We start from the raw sequence: 23,478 nt of genomic DNA, 5'->3' as shown, positions 1-23,478 counted from the left end.
CCATGTTGGAAGACAATTCTTAGTCTCTTATAAAGGAACAATTGTACTGCCAAGTCTCATTTTAAGTGCCTAGTTATTTTGTCTTGCTTATGTTTTAACTTGAAATCCATGTTACAGAGAAAGGATTCGACCCTACAGTTAATTACCATCTGTAAGAGTGCTTTTCACTGCTAGACCAAAACAGGCCGCTGACCTCTTCAGATCATGGAGATTAAGTTTCAGGTGAAAGACACAACACTTGGTTTAATTTCCATGTCAACAAAATATGCATTGAATCGTTAATCTCATCACACCCAACAGGGTTCATGGTAATGCTGCTCTAAGAGCCGACCGTGCAAAGGAGAAAAAGAATGAAAGAATGAAAACAAAGTTCACTGAAATCTTTATGAGGCATGTTGCTCATGAAACAATCCCTTCTATTCTACCAACACAAACACACAGGACAGTCTGTGTCGTTTACAGATACACTTCCAAATCATTTATGGACACAAATGAGGCAACTTTTGGTTTGTTGAAAGAAAAAAAAATGGAAGAAATGATTGACCAAAAGACTGATCAACATAAAACTGCATTTTTGGATTTCTTAGTGTGGGTATTTACGGGTAAATTCTTCACAATTTGTGCATTAGTTGTCACTTGAGTCCGAATTTGTGTGCATCTAGGTCCGATCACATATCCATCCGTCATCTACATTAGGTTTTAAAAGTCAGAGTCAATTTTGTTAATTGTTGGAAAAATAGTTATGAAATTAAAACTATTTGGGCAATGTTGAATCATCTAAACACATCTAGGGTTTTATCTTTAAACAAAAATAAATATGTTAAGTTCACAGAAACACACTTTTCTGTTAGCTGAAGTAATAAGAGACATTTGTTGAAATTAACTAAAAATGGCAAACCAAACACAAAAAAGGAAGACGATTTGTTCATTTTAAAAAACATCAAAGATGGTTGTCTTGTTTGAATGTTGTGTAAACTTCATTATGGTAGTAAATACACCGTAATCAATGTTTACAAGTTTGTTGAATAATGAAAGCTTCCTCAGAAGTGAGAAGTCTTACTGAACATCCAATTTGAGGTAAACGCCACCAAAAAAAGACTTGTTCATTTCACACAGCAATCTTTGTAGAAAGTTAATCTTTGTTGTAACTTGTCCCCAAAACCTCTGAATTTACACATGAGGATGATCAATTCCTATCTAATATTTACATTTGAAAAGGAGCCTACAGCGGCCCAAATCAGGCTCCGGTTCACACAACCAAGGGGGATGAAATGCAAAGAAAGTAGGCAGTTTAGTAGAGGCATTTAACATATATCCCCCCAACAATCCACCCAAAAACATGGCTAGAAGACAAAGGATGTCAACAGCATGCATTACAGAACGAGATGCTACCACACGAACAGGAGGCAGACATGTTTGTTTTGCCCAAAAGTCATGTGTTTATATGGATAGCCGTTTACCACAGACCTGCCACATGTTATTTTAGTAACAAAAGAACACCACTAGTGGGAAGTCAAAATAACCTCAACAAGGTTTTTTATTTGTTGTAATAAAATCAAACGTCTAACTAGCAGTTTTTCATCCCCTCAGTCCTTGTTCTGTGCTTCAATGAATCAGATCATTCAACCTCTTTCTCAGAGTCTGAAAGGAGAGGATCCCAGTTTCTGTGTGATAAAATAAAAGGAAGTAAGAAACTGAAGAACTTGAGATGATCATGTTTGAGGGGGGGGGGGGGGGGGTAGTGAGAAATGCCGGGTGTGTCTGGGAGGGTGGGGGGTTTCTGGATCACAGCTCCACAGGTGGCTTTCTGAGTAAGCCAGGTGATGAACGATGTATGCGATCATGTTAATCCTCAGACGGGTTATCTGGGTGATCACATGATGTAAACCTTCTCAGCCTGAGAGAAGTTGAAGACTTCTTTGGTTCTGGGACACACCACTTTGTCATCTTGGCGGATGGACAAAAGGGACTGAAAGAGATACGAAGCAGACAGAAAACAAATGAGAAAGAACAAAAACATCCATTACTTTTCTTGCTCCCATTATTACATTTAAAGGGATCACCCAGAATATACAAATATATGTTTTCCTCATACCTGTAGTGCCATTAATGTGTTGGAGCCTTTCTTCTCATTCATATAATGGAACTTTATGGCACTTGGCTTGTGGTGTTGAAAAACTGTCACTTTCCACATATAATGAACTCAAGATATTCAAAAAAATGTCTGAACAATTTGTTGTTTCTAACCAGGACAAAAGCTGTTCAGTTTTTCAAATGTTTTTTTCAAACTTTGAGCAACACATCCGACATCTCTACATCAGATATCTCCAACACTTACTTTATACCCCAAAACTATTTAAATTGATTAATAGCTACTCAGGTGAGAGGCAAACAAGGCATTTTTATTCTGGGGTGAATTGATGTGCGTTACTATAGGCCGAACTAGCTTTATCTCATGATCCCTGTACTTTAAGATCTACAAATGCAATGTACTCACATTGTAACCATAGACATATCCATTAGGCAGCATCATCGGGGGGTTGTTTTCGTTCATGACCTCCCCAGAGATCTTACACACTAGTCTGGAGTTGGCGCAGTGGGCCATGGGAAGCGGCTGGGCCAACTTGTTGAGGGATTTACTGCACACCGGGCAGTCTGGGTTCTTAGAGGTACCGTCCTCCTTGTAGCACTGACTGGAACGCGCAATAAGGTTAAGGAAAATAAGTGAAATCATTTCTGAATACACAATGTTACCATGGGTGTCACAGTAGAGGAAAGAATAATCAAAAACAATTTAGAAAGCGTCTAGCACTTCCATTTTGATTAAACAGTGGAGTCAAAGAGAAAAGGTCATGTGTATTCAAGACCTAATTTGATAACATTTAAACTTACATTATAACCTTAGTGGTTGCAGTGTTTCCCCTACCATTGTCTTGGAGGGGCGCTGCGCCCCGCCAACGGAGCCCCGCCAACGGAGCCCCGCCAACGGAGCCCCGCGCCCCCCCCTGAAATTCAAGGTGTTTCAAAAAAAAAAAAAAATTATAATTTTTTTTAAAATTTAAAAATATATATATATATAGCACCAAATTGCAACTAATCTATATCTACTGTCACTTTTCACATTGAACATGTGCTCTTTTATTAAATAAACTAAACTCTTTCATTTTAAGTTGTGAGTTTAGTGTTTTTGACCCTAAGAAACACTGATGCACTAATCAATAACAATAATCCACAGCTCCTCTCTCTGCTCCAGAGGATTTAAAAAAAAAAATGAAATCAAAAAGGGCCTAATTAACGTATTATTTGGAGTAAAATATGGCAGGATACGGTGTCTTGATGGCGGACAGACCGGCCTGTAGAGTGATAGTGAACACAGAGTTGTTTCCCAGCTGGTGCAGTCTGTAGTTGTCATATCTGAACTGCTGGATCAGCATTTTCCAGCGGGCAGGATCCAAAAGATCCTGATGGGGAAAAAACAAGACAGACACCAGAGAGTGTTTACAAATGTATGCGTTATATAACTGAAACAAACTCCTGGAAAACTGCAAGTCAGTCGAAGTTCTTTTAAGTCAATGCCGTAGACTTTTTGTTTCTTACTTCCTGTTAATAAATACAATAATTATTACAATCTTATACTCAACTGTAACTTTTAAACTTTCACATATATTTTTTCTATTTTATTTTTCTTGGTTCTTTACAGAGTTTTTTGAAAATGTTATTTGTTTCTTTTTCACTTGGTCTAGATGTTTTGTATGAAGCTGACTTCAGACCCAGTGCTTTGTTATTCTGAGAATGCACGTACAGCGAGGTGCAGACTGTGCTCACACAACTCCAAGAGGACATTTTGTCTCTGACACAAATTATGTTTATTCTACAAACATGTTAAACACACTAAATTGCATTCACTGAGGCGATGGAAACAGCAACACACAGCAGAGAAAGCAGCAAAGTAAAGGGCTTAGTGAAGTGAAGCCAGGACACACACACACACACACACACACACACACACACACACACACACACACACACACACACACACACACACACACACACACACACACACACACACACACACACACACACACACACACACACACACACACACACACACACACACACACACACACACACACACACACACACACACACACACACACACACACACACACACACTATTTTAGACTAATCTGGAAACCGGGTATTTCATGTAATACAACATCATGGTGAAGGCTATGCAGACGAGAATGTTTTGTACTGAGCTTACCACGAAGCAACTGTTTTCACTCAAATTAATTCTAATTGTAATATAAATGCATTTTCAAAATGATATTACAGTTAAATCCCTTAAAACTGTTGGGGCAGCAACATTGTCCTTCAGAGCTTGATTATTCAAATATCTTATATGTGTTTATTTCTTACACTTAAGGTAATGTAAGTCATAACATTTGTTTCCGAATGTTAATTGATAACTAACCATAAGTTTAACATTGAGAACATAAATAATGAAGCCATAGCTGGAAATGTGCAACCCCATGAACATGTTGGCAGAGGACAGAGAAGGAGTTGTTTATCTTTTGAAAAGGGAACCGATGCCATCTAGTGGCCGCTCTGAGCTATACCACATCTCTGGTCATAGGATTGGTTAACTACTACTTTTATTGATACTCCTTATGATAGTTTGTGCTTATGTGTTCTTCTTACGAATACAATACATTAAAACAAATATATTATAAAAATATACATTCAAAGCATCATTAAAATTGATTTAAAATAGAACTATATGTTGATTCTAGAGCAGCACCGGTCATTATATAAACTCATTAATATCTAAGAAAAAAATCTAATGTTTAAATAAACATATTCCTGATTTGAAAGAATGAAAAACACAGACATCAGTCGGTTTCACACATTCACGTCGTCTTCTGTCCTCCTGAGTCAGCAGCTAAGTTAACGAGAAGTTTCCAAATGTTAGAGAAAGCACATAGAGAAAACCTTAGTTTAGTAGGCTCTTTGTGCTCGTCAAGAATACAGGCGGCAGTGTGATAATAAAATACACTAAGAAATAGAAAGGACTGATAATAGAACCCGTTATCCCTCTTTAACAATTTAGACATAGACCCTTTCTATACATGGTATGGTTACCTATGCGTTGTATCTTTAGAGTGTGAATCTCAGATGAGTAAACCATAATGTTGAACATACATAGATGTGTGTGTGTAATGGGTATCACCAAATAAAGTGTCAAACATGTACATATTCAAATGAATAAAGGCTTTACCTTGTATGGGGAGATATGTGTATCTGATGGGAATGCCAGCATGCCCATCACCTGCCGGACCTCATCCAGCTGCCCCCCCTCTGCCTGGCTGAAATGCTTCCTTGCATGTCTGAGAGACACAGAGACACACGAAGAAGATCAGAGGGGGGTATGTTTGTTTAAGTGGCTTTAAAACAATGTACGTTTAAAAGTTGAAACTGTGTGTGTGTGTAATGCCCACATGCATGCACGAGTGTGTTACCTGACTGCATCCATGCGTTTGTTTTGTCTGATGAGCTCAATGAACTCCTGGATTCTCAGACTGAACTCCAGACAGCTCTGCCAAAGAAACAGACCAAACATGCCAGTGAGTTTAAAACACAGAGCTGCAAAATCATCATTATTAATTTAAAAAAACAATGATGCCGTATATAAACTTTGATAGCAGGCAGGTGGCAAAAACGAACATACCCACAATCAAATTCTCAAGATGCCTTTCAAAATGTAATCATACACATGGGTTTACAGAAGTTTAAAAAAAAAAACCTGACTCTAAAGATGTTTCTGCTTGAACTAAACCTTCCTGTCTTGGCAGTGGATTGGAAATACCAGACCAAATTTCATAAATGCTCTCATGTAAAATTCCCTAGCGTCAGCATCCCAAACTTGGACTTACCACATATGTGACCTGCTCTATCGAAATCAGTCGGAAGCTTTCAGAATATGAAACTTTTATTTCCAAAATCACACGATAAATATATGTTTGAAGTTTGTAAAGGGAAGATGGCACCTCTCACTCGCAACCTGCTCTTCCGCAGCCCTCCCGCTGAAATTATGAATGTAAGGCGTATAGTAATCATAGATAACACGGCAGGGTCCGTTACAGTTTGTTTTCATCTGATCAAATAAACAAAGTCTTGGCTTTCAGAATATTAAACTTGTTTCGGCAAATTCAGATGATAAATACAACTTTGAAGCTTGTAACGGCATAATTGCAAGCGGAGAACGGAGTAACTTGACGTCACAGCAGGCATAACAACAGACGGTGTTTCTCGTGAGTGTTTTCCCCGGGAAACGAACACAATACACACAAACACACATACACTCGCGAGCTTCCCCCAGACCAGTAATCCAAACGAAAATATTTTGATAATTTGCTCTGCTAATAATCCAGAGAAGAGGAAACTTTAAAGGCCTTTTTCTCAAAATGATGACTCGGCAACAGTCATTATATAATGTGACATATTTTGCTTAATATTTGCAGTACAAAAACAATCCTGATATCATTAGAAAGCTAGGAATCTCCTCTTTCCAACACAGTATACAACTCAAAATGTGTCATCGGGTCAATGCGACTGATTTCGATAGAGCGGGTCACATATATGTTCTGCCCTCTATGCAGTTCAGGGTTGACTCTCCAACAGCTACCTGGGAGGCTTACCATGTCATGGTTCAATAGGATCAGTGTGAGTAAAAGTTTTTAGAGAGTACTTGTCCATGGACAAGTGAGTTTGGCAATTTACTTGTCCGAATACATTTTTCACTTGTCCAGAATGGACAAAAATTAGGGCCACTGGAATCTTCTTCTTCGCCATCGTATTTTAAATTTTCCCACGGTTTTTACGACACAGCTAACGTAAGTGAGCGGTAAGATTTTACTGCATCACACATAGGGTTGGGTATCTTTGGATTTTAACGATTCCGGTTCTGCTTTTCGATTCCGGTTATTTTCGGTTCTCGATTCCGGTTCTTTGAGAGGGTAAAAATAAGTCCCATGACAAACTGGGAGAAAAACATATTTATGAAAACATTAAGTCAAATCTGTATTCCTATTTACAAATCACTTCATACTGTTGAATTTCGTTACAGTTATTGAATAAAATTATATAAAAATAATCTCTGCATTGTTTAGTTAGTTCTAAGTGGTGCAGTTTGAGAATGTACAATTGGCCCAGTCTCCCCCAGTCTCCTCTGATGTTACACTGCAACCTGCCTGTGAGACAGAGTCCAACCACACATGTCCAACACATAGGCCTAATAATAATAATACATTATATTTATAGCCTATAGGCCTAGCGCTTTTCTACAGCTCAAAGACGCTTGCACGCTTACACATGTCCTGTAATACACATGCTGCAGCTGCCCAGCTGCTCACTGTTTGTAAAAGTAAATAAATAGTATTTTCATTTCAATAATGTACTTTCTATACCCTGCTTCATAAACAATACTGACATCCCTGTGCTCCTCCGAGTCTGGGGGTCCGGGGATGTGAGGACAGCGCGAGGACACAGACAGGGAGGCTGCTTTACTTCATAAAAGGAAATGGCGGTCAATATTAACAACACAGGAGCTAAAACACTTAATAACCTTCATTACGTGTTAGAGAAAGAACATAAGAAAGGTTGACAAAGATGAGGCTGTTAAACAGGCAGCGGATCCGCTGTGTGTAGAAAGAGAGAGAGAGGGAGAGAGAGATAGAGAGAGACGCGGAGCTGCACCATGCAGCGATCAGATGATCCGGAGCATAGAGAGAGAGAGCTGCGGTCCGCGGGGCTCGGCCTCGCCTCCTGTCCTCACAACTCTTATTAATCCCGGTACTGGACAATTGTTATTTGTTCCTACTCGGAACCGAGTTTTGCTTCCCAACCCTGCCACTGTGCTACACGTCCCGCCCCGCCCCACCCCCGTCTACAGTACAGAAAGCGGCGAGATGCATTTCCTTAGGAATCGACAAGCAGAGCCGAAACTAACATTTCTAAACGAACAAGGACAAATTGCGAATGAGTTCTGCCTTTTGTAAACTGAATTTATCTATAATTTGTCAATAAATGAGGGCGGAAAACGTCACTTGTCCACCGGACAAGTCAATTGAAAGATCTACTTGTCCGATATTGTAAATAACACGTCCCGGACGGTGGGACGTGTGCTTTTTCGCACACTGAGGATAATCTGAGGATTAACACGGTATCTTGCTGCCACTGCCCAGGAGGAGTAATTGAATCAGGTCTGTTTCTGAGCACAAACAGTGTTACATTGAGGATTTTTGTTTAGAAAGGGCAGAAATGTACAACCTATAAAACCAACTTGACCATATCATTCTGCTTGATGATGAAATGATCGACCTAACCTATGCAGTCATGTTTTTGTTTTTCATGCGCATGGCATTTAAGGATTTGTTAGGCCAAACTTGAACTGGTGAGGTAAAAAGTGAAATGAGCTACCTTCATCTTGCGGAGCCGGGACTTGTTGTCATGGCACCAGGCTAGGCAGGTGGCCGTCTCCTGCCTCTCCAGAGACTCCTCCACCTCCTTCGCCGTGAGGAACATCTCAATGTTGACCAGATCCTGAAAATACAGTGGATGTGTCAATGATAGACAAAAAAACAGATTCATCAAATCTTGGCATTAGTTTAGACGGCAGCCAGGAAATGGTTCCCTTTTTAATTGAATTTTATTGCCAAGAACTTTAATTTACAAGATGACATTTGAACATATCATGATAATAATATAATGTACCTTTGTCCAATACTCTTGTCTAGTTAATCAAGCTTTCTACACATCGTGATGCAATTCAATGCAACGTCCTTAAACATTAGCTGTTATTTAAGTAGGACTGTACTTCCCTCCGCATGCAATCAGCTAACCTAAGAAATCTCTCATCTTTCCAATTTCGACACTGAAATATTTTTGTACAATGTTTTATCAGCAATTATAGACAGCATTCATGGCGATCTTTTAAGTGTCTAATTTGAATGAATATCGGCTGATAACGATCGGAAGTGGATCGATCCAGGCATTCCTAGAATTGACTAATTAAACATTCAACAAATAGGACGAGACAAGTCACACCACAAACATACGTGTATTAGGTAGGGCTGTGTGATTATGGCAAAAATCATAATCACGATTATTTGTCAATAACTGATATCACGATTATTAAAAACGATTATCCATTTACTTTGAAAACATCCATTTATTGAAAAGAAAAATTGGAACAGTATGTTTTTAACAGTTGATTACCCTGAACTTTAAGTATAATTCAACTGAAAAACCAATAAAAAAAAAATATATATATAAATAAATCTTATAAAAATAATCGTTTTATTTCGATTACGTTGTTTTCGTAATCATTGCAAGCCAAAATTGTAATCGAGATTAAAATACGATTAATTGCACAGCCCTAGTATTAGGATAAATGGACAGTTTAACCCTTGTGTTGTGTTTGAAAGCTGTTACCGTTCATGGTGTTCGCGGGTCAATTTTGACCCATGATTTATCTCAGTCTAAAACACTATAATGACTATCATCCAATATTGTTTTAACTACATCGTAACTAACTGATAATGCATTCATAACCGTACAATCCTGTTGTAATATTATTTTATGGCCCCAACAAACATTGCACCACATATTTAAGTAAAACATGCAATTCAATTCACTCATTATATTTCCTATAGTGAAGACAGTGGATCATTACGTTATCTGACAATAATAGACTATTAGAATACAATTTCCCCCCAAAAAGTTTAAAATTATTGTTACAGTGGATAAAGGGGGTGGGGGTGGGGTGTCTAAAGTCAAAGATGAATCTTGATTGGGCCAAATTTGACCCAGTGACCCAAAACAATAGAGAGGCGAAGTCCCGCCCTTCTACTTCCGACCCATGGGACCTTATTTAGGAAAAAATATGTATTGAAGTCAATAGGGAGAGAAAACTATCTTTCGATCTCGTTTGAATTGTGCCACGAATTACACATATGATGTTTGTCAATCTTAAAAAATAATTTCCATGTCAAAAAAGTCACAGTTTGTCGTAAAACTGTTGAAATATAAGACTATGAAAAATACGCAACTAGAAAGACTACAAATCCCAGAATCCTGGTCCCGCATGCTGGCTCTTACGGAACCGACTAATGGCGCGTTTCCACTACACGGCCTCGCTCGGCCTCGGCGGAGTCGTGACGTCATCTTCAATGAGAACCCCAGAAAAACAACACAGCCGTTAGCGGTTAGCACTCAGAGCTCACAGCTCCTCATATATGTTCAGAAACTAGACAAAAGTTAAACAAGTACAAACCACAGACTGCCTGTGTCATGGCGAGTACAGTCGCTGGTTTATTTATGTCTGTATAGGCCGTTGTGAGTGTGGACGGTTGGAGCATACACTGCGTTAGCTTAGCCGATCTCCATTAGAAAACACGCATTTGAAAAGGTTTTTCCCCTGCCGTCTGTCTGCAGACTTGTCAAAGCATTAATTCATGGTTTTTACTAACCGGTATCAGTATGTTGTTACTTCGGCATCATTTTGAAACGTGTATTACAATTAAATCACGGTCAAATATGTTCATTTTGTTGTAGTTGTAGCCCCCTTGCCAGCGATTCTCTCTCTAGTTTAGCATACTCAGCCCGACTCAGCCTGGTTGTTCCTGGCCCTAGAACCACGATTTTATGGGGCCAGAAAAACTGTGAATTAGGACCCGCTAGCCGGTACTAGGCCAAGTGGAAACGCAACCAAAAACGGGCCGCTGACGTCACAGCTCTCTTAAACGGGGCTCCGCGCTGCAGTGGAAACGCGCCATAACTCCCCTTTTGTGTCTGTACAGCTCTCAACATGCCCAGACTTGTAGTGATTTTCACCTTGTTTAATACTTTTCGCCTTATTCTGAAAGAAAGAAGTGAAAAGTGCCAACGTGACGGCCGTCTTGGTGTGTGGTGCGAGACAGGAGATGTAGTTCATTGAGCGGTTTCACACAAAAAAAAGTGTTACTTCACAGTTTTACGACACATTTCTATTTTTTTTACTTTTTTAAAATTATCTTTTAAATTGACAAACATCATATGTGTAATTCGTGGCACAATTCAAATGGGATCGAAAGATAATCTTTCTCTCCCCATTGACTTCAATACATACTTTTTCTGAAATAAGGTCCCATGGAGGTCCCCCGGAAAGGGAGGGACTTCGCCTCTCTATGCTGCTGGGGCTCCCCAGACCCCAACACCAAATTATACACTTTTTTTTTTTTTAGAGACCTTCAGACTTGGCTTAAATGGTGAAAATCAGTTTTGTAGTGTTTATATATAGAATAGAATAGGGAGGGATGAAACCCTCTTTAATGGTCACACATGCAGAGCCCACAGCACACACAGTGAAATATGTTCTCTGCTTTTAACCCATCCTAGTAACAGGAGTCTAGTACTAGGAGCAGTGGGCAGCTATTGTACAGCGCCCGGGGAGCAATGGGAGTGGTCCGGTGCCTTGCTCAAGGGCACCACGGCAGGGCAGGAGGTGAACTGGGACCTCTCCAAGTACCAGTCCATATTTAGGTCTGGTCGGGGACTTGAACCGGCGACCCCACGGCTCACAGTCCAAGCTCCTACTGACTGAGCCACTGCCGGACGGATAGCTGTTGTGGAGGATATCATGAAGCCTTGTTCCGATAAAAAAAACCTAGAGTGTAGTTATTATATCATTTTAACTTGAAACGGGTCACAGGAGACCCGAACACAACATAAGGGTTAAAAGGGTCAGTTTGTGTTTTAATGTTTCAATATTCTCAAAAGCAAAACACTATATGAACTCAAAGAACTCCCGAGTCATTGAATGACCTCGAGACTAAACAGATGATTCACACACACACACACACACACAGGTACCTCTATGCCGCTCTGTCTGGCCAGTTTAACAGCTGTGTTGTAGTAGCCGCAGCGCAGCAGATGCTCCACCATCATCCGGTCCATGCGTTTCTTCTTCCACAGGTTGACGGAGGCCGGCTGATCGCTGCTGTGCTCCTTCAGGTGCTCGATGCGACGCTTACACAGCTTGGCACTCTCATCTTCTGCCTGGATGGACTCTGCAGCCTACAGGACACGCATGCACAAAAGAAGCAGGATATTTACGAAAAGCTGAATATGCATCAGGACAAAAACTAAAACATGAGTTCAAATGACTCAGTATCTTTTCCTTCCCTTTATCCAGGGTATATGCAGGAATCCTGAAGTCAAATGTAAGACCTTTTAAGACCTTTTTTAAGACCCTTTCCATACATTTTAAGACCTCATCGCCACTTCGAGTTTTAACCGGTTACATTGGCGACACACTTTACCTCACATTTACTATATTCAGTATTGATTGTCCTTCCTCCTTATCTTCCAACCATTTGGACGCAAACTTGCATTTCCCCATAACGATGTTGTTTAACAACCGGCGTAAACGGACCTGCGCGCGCTATCAAGCAGTGAGCGCGCGATGTCCTGTTCAGATGACGTCAAATCCAAAGGGATGCCATAAATAAACTACACAGAATCACACTACACACCTACGCAATGATTACATTCAGGCAAACTGTAGAATACAACCTCTTTGGACAATTTATATACTTATTGAAAACAAGCTACAAAATGTAATACCTTGGAAAATGCCGTTTAATACTTTTTAATAGCCTTAATTTTCGCTAAATTGATTTATCAACTTTTAATACTTTTATTGTGTAAAGATGCTTTAGATTCTTGGATTTCCTAAAGTAAGTAGCATAAGTTTCTCATTTAGATTTCTTTCTGGAGGAATTGTTGAGGATAAAGGAGAATGAACAGCTTCTACCTGTTCTAGAGGTAAACTCTTGTGTGATGAGGGGAAGTTGGGTGTCATACACATAACTGGAAAGGAACACTGTGTATTCACATCGCTGCATGGTAGGTTTGTATTAGGACACAGTGTCAAGTAATCCGTGATTATATTGTTCAGTACATGATTGCATCCCCATGAGCACTATTCTATGGCAGAGTTTCCGTTAGCCGGTAAAATATGCTGAAGACCGGCAAATCTAAATCTCTCCGCTCAAAATAATTTCCCCTTAGCACAATACCGCATCAGTTGGGACACTTATGTGACAGACAAGAATAGTATGTGACAGACAAAAATAATATGTGACAGACAAAAATAGTCAATTCTAATGTCTAACAATTAATGTGGAGAAAGAGTGTCCTGTATGGGTTGATTGTGCATTGATCTGTTGGTAATGCCTCCGGTGGGCATGTAAACAAGTGCATAATGCTGCGCTATACTTTGCGGCCTCGCCCGGTGGCATAGCGACGCTTATTGTTTAGGTGTCTTTTAATAAGCAAGTAGTCATATCATTAGCTAGATCTGATCGATATGGACATAAACGCGAGTAAAGTCTAATCTGACGGGAGAGAGAGATCAGCTGCTGCTGACGAGTCGACACGCAGCTCTGCATGATCACCTGCAGCGGCGAGCTAAACAAAACACACACTTCAGGTTAGAATATCACACGTAGCTATTTTAATTACCTCTCAAACTACCTAAACTAGTTACAGATATGTTTAGTTTTACTGTCGGGTCACTCATTACTGATCCGCGAGCTGCATGATACTGGTGGGCTGTCAGGAGAGGGAGAGAGCGCTCCGTTTATTATTCCCGTGTTATTGTAAATTACTGTACACTTTTGAATAATGTAGTTCATCTACTATAATTAGTTTGTTTAATATCGAATCATATCAATTAGTTTTAAAGCTCAATACATAACAAAGAAGACCTTTGACCGGCACTTTTCTCATTTTGTCCGGAAGATTTAAACTTTAACGGACATTTTGACCGGCAAAAAGAAAACTCTGTTCTATGGGCACACTTCCATTTAGATAACATGTATTGCTTTATCTTCTCTTGTTAAGTGTTCTTTTTAGGCTTTGAACTTAGTTTGATCCCACATATTTGGGAGAAAAATCACTCCCCTGGTCCAAGCACACCAGCACAGTGTCGAGTATTACTCAGCTTTCAACTCAATGATTTCAGGGTTTATTGGCCACAAAGTAGTTACTGGACATCATAGAGGCACAAAGTTAAAAAGAACTGCAGAAGTGTGTTTTTTTTTTATCACTTGTTTTCTGTCGTTTTAGAAAGGCTTGATAGATGAACCACCCAGGCAGCATTCCACCGCTGACCAACACAATACACATAAAGAAACCCTGGCAACAATAAGGTGCTTTTGTCAACGGGGTCGAGCAATGTGGCTTTTAACAGCTGGCTCTAGCTGAAGGCGACTGTGGTGTGAGTTTTCCTGTTATATCTCCATTAGGGCTGAACGATTAATCGATTTTAAATCGAAATTGCGATTTTAAATTATGCAATTATCAAATCGCAAAGCCTGCGATTTCTTTTTTTCCTTTTCTTGTGTGTCAGTCATCCACACCAATCAGAAGTGCTGTGCTCCACATGTACCAGCCATTGTTAACCAATCAGAAGTGGCCCATGATAGTAGGTGATAGACAGATTGATCCAATCACCTGCCAAGTATTTTTGAAATACTTTTCCAAATGGCTTCCAATGGAGCTTTCCTAGATGGTTTGGTGAAACAAACCATCTGAGTCAGGTTAGTAATGCTCCATCACATGTTTTACATCTATTACAGGGTGAATCTTAAACTGCAGCTTGACTTTAAAGCAACCCAACGGAAGTTTCATGTAAGTTTAGTTCTTTCACTCGGGCTGCGGGGGTGCTAGAGACGGGAGCACGTTGATACGACCTTCCTAGCCGGAGATATGGCCGCATTTTACAATAAACTTCCGTTGGGTCGCTTAAAAACAAATATCGCAAATCGAATCGCAATCGCAATATCTGTCAGAAAAATCGCAATTAGATTATTTCCCCAAATCGTGCAGCCCTAATCTCCATCCACCCAAGGCCCGAAAATTACCTCCCAGTCCAGGTCACCACTTTAAAGTGAGTAAAAACAAAGACTTGATTGTTATAAACTGTTCATAAACATGGCTGCATTCACTATGTTAAGCCAGCATTCTATAGCATCTGGTCATCTGTGCAATTCTTTTTGTAAAGAACAACCCTCTGAAACTAAAATGATAGCAGGAAACACCATTATTGTAAAAATTAGACCAACTAGAGCAGGGGTGTCAAACTCAACTTCATCGCCGGCCACATCAGCATTATGGTTGCACTCAAAGGGCCGGTTGTAACTTTAAGACTATATAAAAATACATTTATAAATATTTAATATATATAAAATAATGTATTATATTACATTATTGCCTCTGCATTGGATTATTAGGATAGGGTAATAACTTCATAATTAACTACGTCTGAAATCAGAAGTCTAGGGCAAAAAACGTTAAGTCTCTTCAGTGCGCATGTCACAAAATGATTTAAAAATAAAAGGCTAATTCTGAAAAAAAAAGTCAAAAAAAAGGTGACATTTTGAAAAAAGAGTTAAAGTCAAATTTGAGATGCATTGTGGGACATGTAGTTCATGGGCAACGTGCTTCTGTAAATCGGCATGTAACCGTATAATAAACATATTATATTATTTGCAAGCTCTTGTGGGGCCACAGGAAGTGAAGTCACGGGCCGGATTTGGCCCCCGGGCCTTGAGTTTGACACCCCTGAACTAGAGAGACACTGAGAGTCAGAGGCAAAAAAGAACCGTGATCCAAGCACAGGGTAACTGCCTGTATGCGTCAAAAGCGTCTAACATTCAAACTATTGCCAACCATTATTGAAGAAGGGATTCCATTTTTGGGTTGCTTTCTAGTTTACTGTAAGAAGAATACTCTGAAAAGACTGCAGATGACTAAACAAATTCAAATGTGTATGCTACTGTGTGTAGAGAAGTTTTATAATACAACACCAGTACAAAACATACCGACAATAGCAAGGCCATAAGCAGACCAGAGGGAAATAAATGCAACAGGGATCATGCGTGTTTGTTCATAGAGTAGGGGCTCTGGAGCGTGTAGCTAAATATCTTGGCTTTTTACTGTCCCATATGCCAAATCTATACATAAAACACTCTTTTAAGGTCTGTAGAGATTACATTGCTGTGTGAAAGTGTGTGTGTGTACATATGAATCCCTCACCTTCCTCTTCAGGGCGCTGAGTTTCTCTACCACACCATCCAGCAGTGACACCACGGAGTCGACTACTGGGAAGCTGCTCAGCGTCTTCTCCAGCTCGGCAACCACCATCGTCACGTGACTCGTCTCCCGGTCGATGTTTTTCTGAGCCGCCCTGAAACGTTTGTTCAGAGTCTCGTACGGCACCTGCAACAACAACAACAACAACGACGACACAGGCTTTTTAACTTTGGGAATTCACCAAAGAGCAAGCATGGAACCAAGTACAGTTTTACAAAGCCCCATAAGTGAACACATGGATAAGCTGTTTGGATAGCTGAGCTGTAAGCAATCTTACGGATACTGAGTTTTAGGGATTCTCCTTAAAAGTAGAAGAAAATGCATAGATATCCTGTGTTGTAGGGACTAAAAAACACTCACAAGACAAACGTTCACATAAAAAGTAGGAATGGGTAAACAAGAACAGTATATCCAAATAAATACCAATAAATGTCACAAGCACTGACTGCAACGAGCCTGCCTTTCTTGATACGGCTGAATATGTAATCATTGCTACATTTAATTCCACATCGATGTACTGTTTCTCTACTAAATAATAAAGATGTTTTTATAATGTCTTACTGTTATGAGGAGAAAATAGTTTCCTTCCCCAAATTAACTCTGCCTTATTCATTTTAACAAAACTTGCATATTTATTTTAATTAAAAAGAGGAAAGAAATCTGACAACATTTTATTGTGATATTTACTAACAAACAGACAAACCCGCTCTGGACCCCGGTGTAGGGGCAAAACAAAATATCTGTATTAAATACAATCCAAAAACCATCATGTACGATCACATTGTTTGGTGAAGTGAGGCTTCTAAGATACCCGTGCTCCAGAAAAATGTGACCATTGTGGCTTCCTTTCTAAGATACTGCACACAAAACTAAGAGGAGCACTTGGATCCATTACAAGTTGTTTTTTTCTTTAGAGCAAAGTTAATTTCACAGGTCACTAACACTGAAGAGGAAAAGTATGCAAGCGTGCCACAAAACATGGTACAGTAAAGACATTTTGCTGCCATGTTGGAATTTTTATGGAACCTATTAGCTCTAATTTTGTCAAACTAATGCCCAGAATATAACCCTATAATTAAGATGTTACAATGGAATAGCTGTGTAAGCACTAGTACATATTCATTAGTGTCCTTTGGAAAGAAACAGTGAATGTATTCTGCTCAGGTATGCTTTTGTCTGGCGAAAATTGATTTTAAGAAACACAATTGGCAATAGATCAACAAAATTATGATTTTGTAACCCTCTGTACTTAAGTAGTTATGTATTTAACATGTATGACTGTATGAGGAAAGTAAATGTAGCAAATCAATGCAGAGAATGTGATATCCAAGGTTTTAAATTCATTGGATAAGCCAATACAGGCATTTAGAGCTGGATACTGTATCTATAAACAGTCCATCAAATACATTGTTATTACAATATAATATATAGCATTATATATGGCATTACTCTTAGTCTTAGACATCCTTGATTTACTTGACAGATGACATGTAAATCAGTCATTAACACATTAACAAAGACAGCTATTATGACACCGTGTGACTAGCTGTCTGTCACAATTTGATGCGAGACATGTACAAGCCCACTCCAAGCTTTATGATAATTAAGAATATCTACAATCATTAAATGGCTTAGGCAATTGAGCGTGTCTAAAAGATTTTGGCTAACCATGAATACAGACACAATATTTTCAACCAATGCAGAATTACAACGTCATCTCACTGTAATAAAGGGCCTGCATTGTCACACCATTCAGAATAAAGCGTTGGTCCAAAGGCTGGTCAATTAAGCACACAAATTAGTAAATATATTTATTAGGGTTCCCATTTCCTTTGCTTTACCTTGCATCAATCTGACTGATAATATCCAAAACCGTCCACAAGGACATCATATCCAAATGATGGTTACATGTTATTGGTGATTCAAATTAGAAGCTTCCCAAATGTTTATCAGGCAACATATATTATGATAATTGACAATATCTACTATCTTTAAATGGCTTAACCTAATGGCTTAGGCAATGTGAGCGTGTGTAAACATGTTTGACTCACCTCGAATACAGACACATTATTTTAAACAATGCAGAATTACAACGTCATCTCAAAATTGGGCCTGTTTTGTCACACCATTCAGGATAACAAAGCACTGGTCCAATGGCTGTTCAATATATTAGTTAGGGTTACCATTTCCTTTTGTTTTTGCTTTACCTTACACCAATCTGACTGAAAATATCCAAAACCATCCACAAGGACATAATACCCAACACAAGGTACCTTTTATTGGTAATGCAGATTAGCTGATTCCTAAATGTCTATCAGGCAACATTGTGACATTAGCTGCTAAATATAGCTTAACACATATGTACACTCCCATTAGATAGCAATTAAAAGCATCAGTCCTGTCTTAAAATGGAGCCCATCATCCCTATACTGCACCATCCAAGCACAGGCAGACATATCGCCACAGCCATGCTCTCCTGAACAGACACGACTTAAACAACACGTTATATTCATCATGGCACCATCATGCCACATGTTACTACACAAAAGCTGCCAATACATTGCTACTCACAACCGTGCTTTTAAACGACGACGCGGCTGGACACAGGAGCAGCTTCTCTCAGCTCGTCTTTTAGCAGTGGTGTCGCAGTAACGTGTTGTGGAAATGGAGGAACGGTGCGTGTGTGCGGCGGGCTGTGATTTCTCTCGCTGGCCATTTTGAAGTGCAGAGAGGCAGCAGCAATCTGATGACACGGCGCTAACTCTCAGGGCTGATTCCCTGCCTGACATCGCAGCTTTTACGGGCTCTCCCCACGGTGATTTCTACCGACCCTTCCTACAGCCATCTACATGCTTGACGTTACGTTATCTGGTAGGGTGTTTAATCTTTAGCGACAAGAAATGTGGCTCCTGTTGGCTTCCCCCACACCAAACTAGCTAGCAGGCCAAACACACTTTCAAGGCATTTCTTTTGAATGCCATGCCTGGTTGTTGAATGGACGAGCAAACACGTTTTAACATGTTATCATAATGTAAATATAATCTTTAAACTGAATTAAGTAGCCAGGTTAGCTCGGCCTTTAAATTTGCCCACACACACAACTGACAAACGGCTATCAACTGTCGTTAGATAACATATAAGTATCGTCAACTGACAAGTCATAAGTCACGTCAAATGACAATTTTGTCAAAAACAACAGGCTCACACTCAGGCTAACAACTCCGAGGCCCTCAACACACTTGAGGTGAATAATAAGAACTAATTAAGGCAGCAGACAGCCTGCTAACTAGCCACCAGCATGTGTTATTCATCCAGCTGCTTGATCATTGCTGATGCTATTTAAACACAGGTAGTTAAAGGACGCTGCTAGCTAAGCTAGTGCAGCTAACGTTAGCCTCCCTGTCAAATTCGCTTGGTCGCTATACAAATGAACTACTAATCCCCATTTTCCAAACAGCGTCAAACACATCGTGTGTTTAGGACACAGCAGGTTAGGAAGACTGTTCATATATGACAGGTTTTGTTTACCTTCAGGGTGGGATATTCTTGGACTTTGAGAGCCATGGACAGTTGAGATGCTGTCTCTTGCACCGCCATCTTGGTTTTGTGGTTTTTCTTGTGGTTGTTTGTGTTTTTTTTTCTGTGAGCTCAGAATGGCCTCGGTGCTCACTACCGCCATCTGCTGACACGGTGTCAGCACTGACTTGTGCGAAGGTGTTGGAGGATTTTGGGGTAAAGATTAATTTGTTGGCCATTGTTGCTTTTATTGGTAGATAGAGAGAACAAATAGATTATAAAGGGAGGACAACTCCGAGGCCCTCAACACACTTGAGGTGAATAATAGAACTCATTAAGGCTACGACAGGCAACAATGTAAGGAGCTTTGTTGAATATTATTCAGATGCCTTTCTTATCTGAAGTGGCTTCAAACTGAAAGTATTAATTGATTCAAGGCGAGACACAGCATGTTATTTACATACAGTCAATGTGATGCTGTAGAAGACAAACAAATATCACCACAACAATAATTTATACTTGAATTTACTTTTATATATTTGACTTTGACTGTTTACAACCCTGTGAATGTGTGTGTTTACATTCCTGTTTGCATTTCTGTATATATATATTGTAGAGGTTGGAAAAAAGCAGGCCCTGAGATAAATCATTAGGCTACTTTAAGGAAACCTAACAAATACCTGAAAAATGTAAAATCAATGACAGGTATAATTTTTTTATTATCAATAATAATATATTAGTCAACATGTTGGGAATGTAAAGCAAATGGTGATTTTCTCCTGATTGGTTTTTCATGTGGACATTATTGATTGGATAAGGGGTTGTTGTGCTGAATGCTTGGGATTGGAGTTGATTATGTGATTGAGTATTGATAAGAACAGAATAGGGCCAAGACTAGATCAGCAGGCTGCTTATTTCTTAATTTTCCAACATGAAATCTTCATTTATGCTACTTAGAATTTGTGTTTGTGTACAGTTCATATCCCCCAACACCAGTCCCATAGCAGGGCCACATGTCTTTTCCTGTGTGAGTAAGTGCATACTCCCCCCGACCGCGCTGAACATATTGCTGCTGTCCAGTGCTGGGCTGCGCTGATTGGCTGGCAAAAGGTCTAATCGCTTACAATTGGCCCCTTATCTGCAACATGCCCCACCCCCACCAAGCTTATGAACAGTGTACACCCAGAGAGGAAGGCATTGAAAGGGTTGTGATGTATTTTTGTCCCCCATATTGAGTGCTTCCTGTGTGTACGAGTATGTGTGTCAGTGTCCATGTTTATAAAAACTTGCGAGTTTGTGTGTGATAGCAGCGCCAAATGATAGTACCACACCAAACAACTAGTGGAAAGGCCTCTTTGCAAGTGTGTACTTAAAGAAGAAGGCTTTCTTGTGTGTGACTGCCAAATTCAAGTGTACATCCTATAAACCAAAGGTGGGCTCTGCAATACTTTTACCATCTTCATCGGCATACATAAATAGTAAAAGTTGTGAGGAACTAAGAGCCAATTTCAGTGATTTGAATTATAACAATTAAATTGATATGCCAAATGTAAGTGTAGATGCATGCAGGTACATGCTAGCAGTTATTGGTAATCAGCGCTTTTCTCTATTGAGGGAGGTGACAGTTATATAAATATCACAAAGTAACATTTGAACAAGGATAGACACCTATTTGTCTGCTTGCACTATTTTTTATTGATGTTTAAAAAATATATATGTATTTCTTGTAATTGCAATGTTGCGAAACCTGCAACCAGAGTTTTTCATTCATTACATAACTACACCATAGTTGTGTATATGATATGAAAATAAACCTTTTTAACCTTTTGAATTTGAACCTGTCTCTACATCAAACTTTCTGTGAAAATAGTGATACGTCTTCTTTTTCTCGTCAATCTTTCTCTTTTCTCATCATCCTTCTTTACCTTGTCATCTTCCCCATTTGGTTCTACTTTCACTGCTTTCTTTTCGTATCCGCCTCAACTCTCCTCCTTCTCCCTACTCTCATTCACTTTTTCTGACAATCTGTTCCTCCATTCATCCCTTTTGTTTCTCTCCTGCTGCTGCTTCCTACTCCTCTTCCTCTCACTCTTCTCTACGTGGATTAGATTCTTCCTGCCTACTATGCCACCTGTCTCCTCCTATAGTAGATTACATGGCTTGCAACTGCACTCTCCTCTGTTGTGGCATCCACATTGTTCTACAGCTCACTGTCAGTATCCATAAATCCAATTTGGTGTGTGTGTGCGTGTGCGTGTGCGTGTGTGTGTGTCTCTGCACAACTAGTATAACATCCACTGTGTGTTTCTTTGAAGCTTAATTTAGAGCTATATGTGTAGGTGTGCATCTGTAGCTCAGTTTGTCATACATCCACATTTCCTGTCATGCATTTGAGTGTTTTTGTGTGTGTGTGTGTGTGTGTGTGTGTGTGCCTATGCACATTAACGACTAGTATAATGGCCACTGTAAGTTTATTTCAAGCTACATATAGAGCTATATTGTAAGTGCAAATCTGTAGCTCTTTGTGTGCATACATCCACATTTCCTGTCATGCAGTTGAGTGTGTGTGTGTGTGTGTGTGTGTGTGTGTGTGTGTGTGTGTGTGTGTGTGTGTGTGTGTGTGTGTGTGTGTGTGTGTGTGTGTGTGTGTGTGTGTGTGTGTGTGTGTGTGTGTGTGTGTGTGTGTGTGTGTGTGTGTGTGTGTGTGTGTGTGTGTGTGTGTGTGTGTGTGTGTGTGTGTGTGTGTGTGTGTGTGTGTGTGTGTGTGTGTGTGTGTGTGTGTGTGTGTGTGTGTGTGTCCACGCTTGGTTGCAGCTGCATTTCTTGCATCACTTATATCTCTGTTTGAGCCTGTACCACGGTGTCAGTGCATTTGTTTTGCATGCAAATGCTTGTGTGAGTGTGCATTTATTTCTCGGTACAGCTTGTATCTCTGTACATGTGCAGGCTTGTATCTTTGCTATTATGTGTATGTGTGTTTGATAGCTTTAGGTCTAGCTGGCTGTCAGTCTTGATAAGGCCAGAGGTTGGGAGGCGTTATCCGGGGCTGCTGTTTGCCTGGCTTCCGCTCGGTGTATCTGCTGAGAGGGAGCTGAACCATTAGACACGCTGCAGTGACTACAGAGAGAGAGGGTGGGAGGTGGCGGGGGTGTGAAGATGTATGGGGAGCAAGGCGGGGAAGGAAAAACTGAGTGAAAGACATGCGGGAATGAGGAATGGTGGGTGATGGAGAGCGAACGTTATCGAGGGAGAAATTGTGAGGGATTGAAGAGGGAAAGCAAGATGGGCAGGTAAAGAGATGGGGAGGAGAGAGGGAGGGGAGAGGTAGAGAGAATGGAGGAGAAGAGAAAATAAAAAAGAGGAAGAAAGAAACAGCAGGTGTGAATGATAAGTAGAGGGAAGGGTGTAACTGTTCATTTCCACCCTCGCTCAGAAACGTGTGAATATCGGCTCAGTTTGCACACATTAAAGAAGAGTCTAAACAAACAAAATGCAGCGCAGAAAAATCTCCTAATTTATCCTCATTCTCCCATTCTCGCTATAGCCTAAGTCCACGTAAGCCTCGTTCGTTTCTCCATCTTTATTTAGAAGCTCTAAATACGTTTTAGGATTCCTCTATCTCCTACAGAACATGTCTCTAGCTAGAAAGAGGTAGTTGTGGATAAATGTTGTCTGCAGCTTCTTACATTGTTGACTCCATTTGAATTTGGTATCAGAGCTAAAGCTAAACCTGCTCACTCATTTCTTGTTAGACGACCAACTGGT

General features: G+C 40.0%; 1 protein-coding gene across 2 annotated transcripts; it reads right to left on the bottom strand.

Annotated features, from left to right (window-relative positions):
* Window positions 1-365: 365 nt before the first annotated feature.
* On the bottom strand, window positions 366-19,831 carry maea (macrophage erythroblast attacher, E3 ubiquitin ligase). Of its 2 annotated transcripts, XM_034141422.1 has the most exons (10): window positions 19,726-19,808; window positions 16,141-16,323; window positions 11,911-12,114; window positions 8,479-8,601; window positions 5,520-5,596; window positions 5,279-5,387; window positions 4,892-4,942; window positions 3,328-3,461; window positions 2,498-2,693; window positions 366-1,969 (listed from the first exon to the last, which is right to left on the bottom strand). In XM_034141422.1, exons 1-10 carry the CDS (start codon window positions 19,792-19,794, stop codon window positions 1,874-1,876), a joined length of 1,242 nt encoding a protein of 413 aa, XP_033997313.1. In that variant the 5' UTR covers window positions 19,795-19,808; the 3' UTR covers window positions 366-1,873. The 2 variants fall into 2 exon arrangements, with proteins under 2 accessions (XP_033997313.1, XP_033997323.1); XM_034141432.1 differs by lacking the exon at window positions 4,892-4,942 and having other exon boundaries at window positions 19,726-19,831.
* Window positions 19,832-23,478: the final 3,647 nt, after the last annotated feature.

The sequence above is a fragment of the Trematomus bernacchii genome, unplaced genomic scaffold, assembly GCF_902827165.1.
Source record: "Trematomus bernacchii unplaced genomic scaffold, fTreBer1.1, whole genome shotgun sequence".
In the NCBI taxonomy this organism is placed as follows: domain Eukaryota; kingdom Metazoa; phylum Chordata; class Actinopteri; order Perciformes; family Nototheniidae; genus Trematomus; species Trematomus bernacchii.
Note: the sequence above shows the minus strand (reverse complement) of the source record. Positions and strands in the feature narration are given on the sequence as shown.

Coding starts and splice junctions, on each gene's coding strand:
- maea (XM_034141422.1), bottom strand. CDS start 19,794: ATGGCGGTGCAAGAGACAGCATCTCAACTGTCCATGGCTCTCAAAGTC. Junction 12,115..16,140: donor TCAGCGCCCTGAAGAGGAAG/GTGAGGGATTCA, acceptor CGTGTCCTGTAG/GCTGCAGAGTCCATCCAGGC. Junction 3,462..4,891: donor AATGTGTGAAACCGACTGAT/GTCTGTGTTTTT, acceptor TTTCCCCATCAG/GATCTTTTGGATCCTGCCCG.